The 12806-nt window shown below is 42.4% G+C and overlaps 1 protein-coding gene across 4 annotated transcripts in view; it reads left to right on the top strand.

Moving 5' to 3' along the window:
- The window catches only part of st3gal3b (ST3 beta-galactoside alpha-2,3-sialyltransferase 3b), an 86925-nt gene that overhangs the window by 10915 nt on the left and 63204 nt on the right, over positions 1-12806 (top strand). For 2 of the 4 annotated variants that reach the window (XM_079530160.1, XM_079530161.1), the window contains exons 3-4: positions 9424-9507; positions 10337-10384. The exons of 1 other annotated variant lie outside the window; for it this stretch is intronic. In XM_079530160.1, coding sequence (XP_079386286.1) covers positions 9424-9507; positions 10337-10384 — 132 coding nt within the window. The remainder of the gene's footprint in view (positions 1-9423; positions 9508-10336; positions 10385-12806) is intronic. One more of the 4 variants, XM_079530162.1, reaches the window with a different exon arrangement.

Genomic DNA, 12806 nt, shown 5'->3' with positions numbered 1-12806 from the left:
GCCATGGTTCATGTATGTTTTTATAAGCATTGTACTCTCCATAGGGGGATTTTAGATCGCCTCATATAAGAACTGTTTGAAAAATAAACCGATCACCCGGGCCTTTTCACTCATATGGATATGAAGCATCGACTGAAGGTGGAAATGTACAAATATACCCAAAGAGTAACAAAATAAGCGTTAGAAACGAGCCAAACAACCCAGAGACTACATTTCCGGGTAGGCTGCTTCTGCCCGCAGCCCGTCGCACAACAGAAACTGAACGTTAATTACGTTTATTTTTATTTTTATTTTATTGATATATAATGTATCGTGGTTAGTACGAGTCGAGTCACCACCAGCTGAGCTTACGTCAACGAGGAATCTCAGGAACGCAATATGTTGACAGCTGGGCGTGACGTATATGCTCAGCGACATTGCATTCATATGTAGTTTCAAGGCTTTTGCGGTCACATTAATTCCATTTTCTCTAGAAACTGGCTGTATCAAATATGAATGGACATCATTAACGACGCACAGCCACTCCCCTGACAGAAACGCAGAGGTGGTCGGTTTATTTTTCAAACACAGTTCTTATATGAAGCGACCTAAAATCGCCGTTTGGGGATCTCAATGCAAAAAACAAATACATGAACCTGGAGATTGACACCCTCTACTGAAAGTGACGTCAGACTTCGGAGCTCTATAGAAGACATTTTTTTAGAATCTGATCTCAGGTCTGAATGGGTTAATTCCCTTTTGTGTGATGCTTCATGCATGGACGGAACTTGGGACCGTCTTGGATGTTCGTCTAACCACTTCCATGCATGCCGACGACTCGGGAACACAAAGAGTAACAAACCCAGATCAGGGTTTTGTGGGAGAGGACGGGACGGCGGGCCTTCCTCCTTGTACGAGAGCTTTTGGGACATTCTGCGGCGTCGTGATGCCACCAGATGTTCAGATTTTGGTCTGTTTGGTGGAACGGGACAGTTTATATTGCATGTCTACAGTTTCCTCTTCCGTGAACCTCTGGGCTGGATAAAGCCACAGAGTTGTTGTTTTTTTTTCATTGAGCTGATCAAATCTGGATAATCTCTCTTCTTCACTATTTCATTTATTGTGGAGAGTAAAAAAAAAAACAATTCCCCCCGGGGGGCCATGTGAAGGAAGCTGAGGCATTGGCACTGTTCATTTATTGTTTTAGCATTTCTGAAATTCTTAACCCATTTTTAGACTATATCCGTGGTGTTCAATATTTCATGTCAAGGACCCCAAAAAGGATATGTAATTGGCCGCTGACACCCATCCGAAAATATGTAGTTCCAACTTCCAGGGACCACCCCCCCACCCCCCAGAAGCAAAGATTTGAGTTAAAAACGTTCGCATTTTCACGATTTTTCAAAAATAGCAGACCTACAAGCTCATAGTGCGCCATGAGCTTGTAGATCTGCTATTTTTCAACAGCTAAAGCATAACATAAAGCTTAAAACACCAAAATGGGTTCCCGCCCAGTATGGGTTAAATTCTTTATTTCTTTGCCAAATAAAGTGGTCTGTGTACTGTATGTATAGATCATGTTATTATTATTAACACTTTTTACATGGCTTGGTTGAATGCTTGATTCTGATTGGTCAATCGCTTAATTCAGCGGTGAATTATGTGTCGATAATGACCGCTGCCTAATCAAACCCTCTGAGCACCAGCTGCGCCCCGCTTGATTTACTGCTGTTTCCAACATGACAGCCATGTAAACACACACACACACTAGTGACACACAATGTCATTTACAGCTAAACATTGCTCTTAAAAATGTTTTTGAAAACATTTGAGCGAGAAATAGACGAAGCAGGACCCGAAAATGGATTCTATTTGATCAACTCACTTCCTTGTTTTCCGACAGTGCTTCAGCCCTGCAGCTGCAGACGCAGCCAGCGCGAACTTATGGAATACTTTTTTTGTTGTGTTTTGGGTCAATGTATTAATTTATGTTAGTTAGCCATGTAATAAGCGGGATAATATCTGGCTAGGTGGTCATTATCGGGATATAATTCACCGACAGGGAGTTTAACCACCGAGGCGAAGCCGAGGTGGTTACACTGGCTATCTGGCTATCTGGCTATCTGACCACCTAGCCAGATATTATCCCTTACTCATTCTCCATGGCTTATGTTATGCCCTCATGCGTCCCATTTGGCCCTCATAAGGCCTTTTGGCTGTTTATAACCGGAGGTTTTCTAAAACTTCATACATTTTAGTTGATCAAGCTGATCCCCTACACACCTGAAGTCAATTATGCTCGCTAGCTACCAGTCAAAGCTTGCATTGACTTTATAAGGTTTTTTTATGAGTGAGTGAGCACGCGCATGCGATTGGTTATACGGACACATTTCCTACTAATGGTGACTCAACCAGTCAATCCGGTTGTTGGAAATATTTAAGATAAGGGAAGACTCGAAGACCAATTGTTGCATATAAAATGCAGAATGGACAATTAATGATTTACTAATGATAAAAAGGACTGTATAATACTGTATTACTGAGCTGCAACAGAGCTGAAACTATAAAACTGTGAAAATACTTTTCTGAAGTAATCAGAGTACAAATAAATACTCAGCACCACAAATCTAGGCAGAGAGCCTCTAACAATTGGCAAAAATGGTTATTAAACCATTTAGATGATAAAGTTGAGAATTAGCTTTAACAGGAATACTATCAATATCCAAATGTTACCTTAAGCAGGAAATACTCTTTAGAAAAATACCTTTAAATACCCAATAGAAAAGATGAGACCCAGTGGCGTGCACAGATAGACACTAGGGGGTGCTAGCGCACCCCCTGCCCTTTTGGCAATGTGCCCTTTTGAAAAAAAAAAAAAACTTTATTTTTCTTTCTTTTTTTTTGATTTTTCAAAAATAGCAGACCTACAAGCTCGTAGCGCGCCACTCGGTGGCGCGCTATGAGCTTGTAGATCTGCTATTTTTCAATAGCTAAAGCATAACATAATGCTAACACCAAAAGGGGTTCCCGCCCAAAATAGATTAAGGCAACCGGCCGGTTCCACGCGCTGCACAAGGTGCCCTTTTTTTAACTTGAGCACCTGCCCCTCTAAATGTCTGTGCACGCCACTGATGAGACCACCAGGAAGAAGGATTGTCCAGTCAGAGCATATGGTTTTGTCGATTCATTTTCAGTTCAGAGAGCAGAGGACAGATCCCACATACAGCCAAATTACAAAATGTCTCTCCGCCGTGCCACAAAATGGACACGGTGTATATATATATCATTTTAATCAGATAGAATACGCTACACAGAGCAACGTGTCAAACAGCCAAAGGATGATTCACTGTCACTTCCTGTCCAAACCAGGAAGCATAATGTATGGGATATGTAGTTAATCATCTAAATGTAGTTCATAATTGAAGTTAAAGCCCACCAGCTAACATAACTAGGAGACAACTTGTCTGCTCTGGCAAAGCACCAAGGCCGAATAACAGGGTGTTTTCCACAGAAAGGCAGACACTCGGGAAAACAGCAATTCTTTATCTTACTCGCTGACTGGGGGGGGAGAATTAATACTTATCTACAGGCTGGGCAGAAATGAGATGTAACTTAGTGGGATACAGGGCATGAAAAATACATGGTCATTGGGAACATGGAAACTTCCATCCACAAAATAACAGATCTACAATATTCAAAATTATCCATCACCGGTATACTCTCCCTTTCGAGTTGGAACTCCTTTTTCTGTGGAAGTTCTAGGCGTCCGACTTCCCCAGTGAAATTTCAACATTGACGGCGTGTCATCATAAATGACACTATCACCAGGTAATTAGTGCACCGTTTCTCAACTAGTCGATTAAAAATCTTCAATTTCCTACGTTGCTAAATGCATGGTCAGGGACCACACAGACCACCTGTTGAAAACCCCTGTCGTAGTAGCGGGTTTTATCCGATTTTTTTCCCAAATGAAAATCTTGAGTCAACATTTTTTTCCCGTGTTTCTGTTCCACACTTTTTGACAAAGCCTGGCACCTCCAGTGTGCGATCTTTAGATTAGTAAGTTCATATGACTGTTGTCATTCCTGTGGCAAGCAGAGAGAATGCTTGACACTTGTAAGGCCGCTGCTGAAGGGGGGCCCCATTCCGTTTCAGTTTACAGAAAGCAATGAGGGTCTACCTTACCTTCATTACTTAACCCATGTTGGGCGGGAACCCCTTTTAAGCATTGTGTTATACTTTATCTATTGAAAAATAGCAGATCTACAAGCTCATAGCGCGGCACCGAGTGCCGCGCTACGAGCTTGTAGGTCTGCTATTTTTGAAAAGTCACGAAAATGTGGCACAAATCTTTGAATATATATATATATATATATATATATATATATATATATATATTCTTTCAGAGCCAAAGGCGGACAATTACATATAATTCTGGGTGTCCTTGACATGGAAATGTTTGAGAACCACTGATACAGAAACATGGTTTTTTTCAGAAAACTGATTTAGAAGGCATTTGTAGAATCGTTCCCAGGTCAAAACGGGTTAATGCGTTGTCTCCTGAGACCTGAGCACAATGGTGTAACGGTAACCTATAGAGCGTCGCAGTCCCGCCCTCTACCATGGACCAGGAAATGATTCTCCGTTCATTTTCCTCATAGACATTTCAGAAAGTATTTATTTAAAGACGTTTACGCCGCGGACAAAGCCAACTCGAGTCGTGACAAATCATGACGACAAACTTTGGGGCCGAAAAAATAATTAGAAAGAAGAAAAAAACGGCAGGTTACAACACTTTTTTTGTTGTTTTTCTTCTATGTAATTATTTGTTTGGTCCAAAATATTGTGTGTGTTGTCATGATTTGTCACGAATCGAGTTGGCTTCGTACGACGCTTAAAAGGTCTTTAAATAAATACTTTACGAAATGTCTATGGGAAAAATGCATTGGGATTCATTTCCTGGTCCATGGCAAGGACTGTCTAAAGAGGATGAGACGCGAAGACCGTACGGGCGACGCCATGTTGCTTATGGTGCTCCATGGAAGGAAAGAAACATGCACAGTTGAGACCAAGGAAGCTGAACGCGGAAGTGTTGGCTGCATATAGCCCATTGCGCATGTTTCTTTCCTTCCATGGAGCAACATGGCGTCGCCCGTACGACGCCATGTTGTCTTCGCGTCTCGTCCTTCTTAGACAGTCCTTGGTCCATGGTAAGGGGCGGGACTGCGACGCTCTATAGCACTCTTGTAAAGGAGGACAACATGACTGTGACATACACTATACACACATGTCCATGGCACACGGGAACCCCTTAAGGTGGCCTTACACTAGCCGATAATCGGGCATTTTTTGACGCTCGGGGGGGGCGGGGGTGCCCGACTCAATCGATCTGCTCGGGGCCGCTCAAAGCGCGATCGGGATCGGCCCGATCAACATGTTGTTCAGAATGTTTGATATTTGCTCTGCCCCGCTCCGATTATCCTGTAGTGTGTGGTGCTATCAGATTTCAGATTGAAAAAAAAATCGGCTAGTGTAAGGCCACCTTTAGTCACATTTTAATTATTACTGAGTTCTTGAAACCACACATAAATGGACTGACCACAAAAAACACAATCTTTGAACAGTGTCTCTTTGAAACAAAGGTGCAGACGATCAGAAATCAGCGAGAATCAAGAGAGTGATCGACGTTTGCGCTACTGTATGCCGAATTGAAGTGGACTCGGTCCCAGACTTCTTTTTTTTTTCTCCCTGGGAATAAAAACTTCTGGGTTTCCGAGGCTAGAGTTGTGGTAAAAACCAGGACCAATTTGGTTTTGAATGTTGGAAAAACAAAACGTATTAGTGTTGTTTATTTTTCGTGACCCAGCGTGAAACCGGGGTCAATCCCGAACACACCGTGACATCTGGTCAGCGTAAGTTGGCACCCAGTTAGTCATTCACCTCCAGCTCGGTCACTTAAGAGTGTGCGTGTGTAATAAGCTGACATCCATTGTCTGCGTGTGCTGCTCCATGGTAGTGGAAATGGCACCTCAGGGTGTCGCATCTCCCAGACCACGCCAGCTGGGCTATGAAATTACCTGCCAAGTTAGTCACAGCCACAACTTATCTATTTTTTTTTTTTTTTTTAACCAACCAGGCAGCTGCATGGTTAGATGACTAGTAAAATATGTTAAAATATACATGGGCACATTACTCCGCTTAAATATTCAACAACCTGCGCATTAAACATTAAAAAAACCCGCTATGCTCTAATGCACAATGGTGGAGGAAATGGTGTTGTTATTATTACTCATGTCATGTTCAGCGTTGGGCTGGTGGTGGCTTACGGTACACGCTGGCCACCTGTTCTTAACCCATTTTGGGCGGGAACCCCTTTTGGTGTTTTAAAGCATGTTATACTTTAGCTGTTGGAAAAATAGCAGATCTACAAGCTCATAGCGCGGCACTGACTGCCGCGCTATGAGCTTGTAGATCTGCTACAGTATATGAAAAATCGCGAATGTGACGCAAATCTTTGAATATATATTCTTTCAGAGTGAACGTGTGTTACTCAAATCTTTGCTTCTGGGGGTGTCCCTGGCTGGAACTACATATTTTCAGATGTGGGGGTCGGCGGCCAAATACAGATAATTCTGGGGGTCCTTGACATGAACCACTGACATAGAAACAGGTTTTTCAGAAAACTGTCCGCGTTTTGAAGGCATTTGTAGAATCGTTCTCGGGTCTAAATGCGTTAAAAAGACAAGACACCTGTTTACATGATATGAGGGATTCTCTGTCCCCGAGCGTGCCGAGTATTGATAACGGCCACGAGGAGATCCACTTTCAAGTGAGACGAGAGGTCCACTGTTTCGCTAATTAGTGGAATCCGATCTGACACTTAGTTGGCTCAGACAATGCTCGGCTTCTGAGGATCAGCGGTGTTTGCGTTCTATTCTATAGAAAGAGTACATGCTTTTTTTTTTTAACACAGCGGATTACCTTCATCTCTTGTCAGGGTTTACTGTACATGCTTTGCTTTTATCTACAGCCAGCCCAGCAGTCTTTGTTCCTTCCTCTTCCACCCATTTTGGTGTTTTTAAAAAAAAAGCATTATGTTATACTTTAGCCTATTGAAAAATAGCAGATCTACAAGGTCTTGTAGGTCTGCTATTCTTTTTTTTTAATCGTAAAAAATGTGGCGCAAATCTTTGAATATATATTCTTTCAGAGCAAACTCAAATCTTTGTTTCTGGGGGGGGGAGGTCCCTGGAACAACATATTTTCAGATGGGGGGGTCGGTCGGCGGCCAATTACATATATTTTTGGCGGTCCTTGACATGAAAATGTATGAGAACGACTGACATGGAGACATGAGGTTTTTCAGAAAACTGTCATGGATTTAGAAGACGTTTAGACCCGTCCTCGGGTCTAAACGGGTTAAAGAAAAGGCACTATAGGTTGGCTCACTCGGCTGTGCGTAATCATCATCAGTCGCATCAAGGCATTTCAAACAGCTGTGTTGTGCTTATTTTGATAGCGAGAGAACACGAACCCGGATCGTCTTTATTTTGGTCCCACGAGGCCTAGTTTTGGTTTGAACCGCAGCCCTCTTTGTTTTGCAAGGCTTCCCGCTTTTTTTTATTTTTATCTCTGTTAAATTAAATAGATATGGGGAAATGTGTGCAATGTTTTGCCAAAAGTTTTAAACACAACAAACAATGCTCGAGGTACAATCGTAGTGCAACCGCACGCACCTGTTCATTGGCCATATTCCCACGGTGGCCATTTTGCCCTTATCCCATTTTGGGGCGGGAACCCCTTTTGGTGTTTTAAGCATTATGTTATACTTTAGCTATTGGAAAAATAGCAGATCTACAAGCTCATAGCGCGGCACCGAGTGCCACGCTATGAACTTGTAGGTCTGCTATTTTTGCAGACCTACAAAATCGTGAAAATGTGCCTCAAATATTTGAATATATTCTTTCAGAGTTTCAGTTTTTAACTCAAATCGTTGCTTCTGGAGCTATGGGTTCCTGGAACAACGGTCGGTGGCCAATTACAGATCATTTTTGGGGTCCTTGACATGAAATATTGAGAACCACTGATATAGAAACATGAGGTTTTTCAGAAAAATAAAAATAAAAAAAAAAAACTTTTTAAAATAATAATAACGTTGAAACACTTCAGAGAGAGACGGTGTTAAGGGGGACATGTAAGGACGCTCCTGTTTGCATTTAACCCATTTTGACCTGAGATCAGATTAAAAAAATGTCTGTTTGAAAATGACAGTTTTTCTGAAAAAGCTATGTTTCTGTCAGTCGTTATTCGATTTAAAAAAAATAGCAGATCTACAAGCTCGTAGCGCGCCACTCGGTGGCGCGCTATGAGCTTGTAGATCTGCTATTTTTCAATAGCTAAATTATAACATGTTTAAAACACCAAAAGGGGTTCCCGCCCAAAATGGGTTAATCCTAGGATAAGCGGGGGATAAGTGTCTGTTTTTGGAGGTGAACATCTCTTAGCCACTCAATTCCCATATTAATCTTTTGGCATTACTCTGTAATGAGCTCTGTGTCCTGGGCCGTCCACTCGGGGTCTTCTAAAAGCTGAAGAGAATCAGCGTCAGTTGACCCCCAAAGAAGACACAACAGGCGGTGTTGATTTTTACAGCAATTCTTTTTTGTTTTAGTCATAGTCTCTTGAATAGTTTTCATTTAGTTTTAGTCACATTTTAGTCACCTGGAATGTTTTAGTGTTGGTCTAGTTTTGGTCGACTAAATATCATGATTTTAGTCGACTAAATCTACAGTTGATTTAGTCGACTAAAATGTGTTTTGGCGGGCCTTGATGCCATCGTAGATTCGTAATGGCTGATTATACACTTGCTGAAAATAGCTGATCTACAAGCTCGAGCTTGTACACAAGCTCACAAGCCGTGAGCTTGTAGATCTGCTATTTTCAGCACGCAAACAAAGTGTAAAATGACCTTTCTTTTACTTATACTGGATCTCTTGTCCACAAGTCCCTTCCTAACATTTTTAGTCTAGTTTGTGTTTGTTGACGAAATTGTCAATATATTTAGTCTTAGTTTTAAGTCATCACAGCTGTCGACGGAAAATTCTTCCGTTTTTGGGTATTAGTCGACGAAATCGACACTGCACGACGACGACACAGATGCAGCCCGCAGATGTGTTTTTTGGAGGAAGTAAAAAATTTGTAAAAAAATGCTGTTTTCCTGGCTCCCAATTTCTGCGTCCCGTTTTCCATGTTTACACTTTTATTTGTGTGTTTTTGTTTTGTTCTTCTGCTCTGTCGCTGCCTTCCACAGGACCAGCAGATCATGATGCTGTCTGTCTGTCTGTCTGTCTGTCGGTCTGTCTTGTCTTGTCTCGTCTGTCTGTCTGTCTTCATCCAACAAACGTGTGTTAACATTCCGACCCTCACCCCCCTTTTTGTTTGCAGAGAAAGACGCAGAGCCTACAATGGCAGTCCCCTTTAAAAGGACTGCCAGAGTGAAAGCTACCACAGGTAGTAGAAGAACCACAGGTAGAAGCAAAAAAAGGCCACTTATTTTTGGGTGGTGGTGAAACCCTGGGGGGGCGGGGGGCGAGGGGGGCGGGGTGGTGCTTTAACCCATTTAGGCCTGAACTCGAAATTAAAAAAAAAAAATCTTCTAAATCCTCTGAAATAAATATTTTCACGATTTTTCAAAAATAGCAGACCTACAAGCTCGTAGCGCGCCACTCGGTGGCGCGCTACGAGCTTGTAGATCTGCTATTTTTCAATAGCTAAATTATAATGTAATGTTTAAAACACCAAAAGGGGTTCCCGCCCAAAATGGGTTAATAGGTGCTCAGCAGGTGCTCATAATGGATCGTCGGTTCTCTGCTATACCTGGGCGATACAAAGGCCTTGCAAAAAAAAATTCCCTTCACTCATTTTGGCTTTTTTTTTAATATATTTTTTGCTCATTCACTCATTTCCCTCAGTGTTTTTCCTGGTATTTTCTCTTTTCAAAAATACCTATTTTCAGCCATAATAGCTACTAAAAACAACCGCAATGGGGTGCATTGATTCAAGGAGGGTTGATTTTGCCCCTGCTATATATACGTCAGCCTGCTGTCTGTCTGTCTGTCTGTCTGTCTCCCGACCCGGAGACTCGAGAGACCCCACATTCTGGTGGTTTTATTTAATTCAACCTGCGGGGTGGAACTAACATGACTAACCGCTACTCTTCTTCCTCCTCCTGATTTATTCATGTCTTTTCTTGACGTTTTTTTCTTTTTGGATTTGTCGTCGGGGTGCTCTCGAGCGTCACACGACTGTTTGCATGTGGGCTCTCCAGCAGCCTTAACTGACCCCTCTTGTGTTTCAGAGTCGGAAACGGACATTGCTCTCACCGTGGGACGAATAGTAGGCTCAGGTACAACAACAAAGCTCTCTCTCCACACCTGCGCCCCGCCCTCCACATCTCCTCTTTTTTCTTCTCCACCTTCTGTAAGAAACCCTTCTGAAACAACCTGAGACACTTCAGCGGCCATGTTTGGAGGGCTATTTTTGTATATATATATATTTTTTAAAAACGCCATTGCAAAAAAACAACTATAAATGACCTTTTTTTTGGGTATGTTTGTATGTCTTTCGTCCTAGAAAAAGGTTGTCGTCTTAGATTAGCTGCGCTGACCACAGAATCATTCCCAGTCCTGCGGTATTAGCCCATTTTGGGCGGGAAACCCCTTTTTGGTGTTTTGAAGCATTATGTTATACTTTAGCTGTTGAAAAATAGCAGATCCGCAAGCTCGTAGCGCGGCACCGAGTGCCGCGCTACGAGCTTGTAGGTCTGCTATTTAAAAAAACAAATCGTGAAAATGTAGCGCAAATCTTTGAATATATATATATATATATATATTCTTTCAGAGCAAACGTTTTTAACTCAAATCTTTGCTTCTGGGCGGTCCCTGGAACAACATATTTTTAGAGGGGGGGGGGGGCGGGGGTCTGTGGTCAAATACAGACAATTCTGGGGGTCCTTGACATGAAAATGGTTGAGCACCACACGGAAAACATACTGTAGGTTTTTCAGAAAACCGTCATGATTTAGAACACATTTTGTTAGAATCGAGCTCGGGCCTAAATGGGTTAACGACCCGAGAGAACCACATTAGGGTTCAAAAGGCGAGCAGACAAACTGCAGAGCACCAAAAACGCTATCAGATGTTTGCATCTGAGAAACGGATAGGATGGCCTGAATCTTGAATGTTTGTCTTTTCAAAGTACATTTCGAGCTACGGCGGTGAAATATTGAACCCGGTGCCCATGACCATGTCCATTTTGGGCGGGAACCCCTTTTGGTGTTAGCATTATGTTATGCTTTAGCTATTGAAAAATAGCAGATCTACAAGCTCATAGCGCGCGCAGACCGAGTCTGCTATTTTTTGAAAAATCGAAGAACGACTGACATGGAAACATAGCTTTTTCAGAAAACTGTCAGGATGTTGAAGACGTTTTTTTTAGAATCTGATCTCAGGTCAGAATGGGTTAAGTTAGCACAGTCCCAGACAAGGTTTGTGTGGCCGTGGCTTGTCGCCATTGGTCTGCGCTCTCCTCCCAACATTGCGCCCTGCCGGACGCCTGCAAGAACCCCCAGCTCAAGGAAAGCGCAATACTTTAACTGGAGGACATCCTTAAAATGTTCCAGTTAATTAGGTTAAATCTCTGCCAAATACATCCTCAATTTTTGAAGAGCTTTTCTCAATACTTTAATGTCAAATCTATATAGTGCATAATAGTGCCTTAGGTGACTTTTATCTCAGAGAGCAGGGCAGTGTTTTCAAAAATCATCAAATGAAGACTAGTGGTGGTGGCGGCCCTGGTGGGAATTACCATCAGTCCCCACCGTCTTTCTTAATCCCAAATGTGATGCAACAGTGCCCTCTGTTGTTCAAATGCAGTGGTGCATCCCTAAAACTCCACTGCACAATGGTTTGCACTTTGCAGCCAGGGCCGACTGCAGGGGTCCTGGCATTAATAAGAGCGGTTTCAGAGGTGAACATTTGTAGCTACATGGCAGGGGTGGTATACTCTTGCCCCTTTATTTCTGCCCTAAAGCCTTCGCTGCTGCTCATTTCTTTGGCTTTACCATGCGCCTTCTTCTTTAACACACAGACACTTAATGTTCTCACCCCCCATCCCTGCTTCTATATGGCTACAACACGGCCATCTGCTCTCCCATCGTCTTTCATTCTCTGTTTTTGTCCTCCAGCATTCCTCTGATGACAACAAAATGCACCCCCCACCCAGGAGAAATGTTGATTCTGTCTGTCTGTCCGCTTATAATCTCTTTTTTTCTGTATTTGCACTCATAATTATTTTTCTGTCAAGAAAGCCAACAATTCTATGTGCCATCGAGCAGGCTATTCTTTGATTTGATTTTTCCAGTATTCATTTCCAGAGACTGAATTTCCGTCACGTAAAAGTGAGGCCTTTGCATGTCACCACCACTGCAGTATTGTACAGTGTTCTATGGAAATGTACTACTCGGCATACGGTACATATACAGTACAGTACCTAATACATGATAGTTTAAAAACAAAATGTATATATGTTTTTAACCCATTTTTAGGAGGGAACCCCTTTTGGTGTTTTAAGCATTATGTTATACTTTAGCTATTGAAAAATAGCAGGTCTACAAGCTCATACTTGTAGGTCTGCTATTTTTGAAAAATCGTGAAAATGTGGCGCACATTTTTGAATATATATTTTCTTTTCCAGAGCGAACGTTTTTTAACTCAAATCTTTGCTTCTGGGTGGGGTGGGGGGGGGGGGGGGGTCCCCTGGAACAACAT

The sequence above is a fragment of the Electrona antarctica genome (assembly GCF_951216825.1).
Source record: "Electrona antarctica genome assembly, chromosome: 19".
Classification (NCBI taxonomy): Eukaryota; Metazoa; Chordata; class Actinopteri; order Myctophiformes; family Myctophidae; genus Electrona; species Electrona antarctica.
The sequence above is the reverse complement of the archived record's forward strand: the minus strand, read 5'-3'. Positions and strand labels throughout refer to the sequence as shown.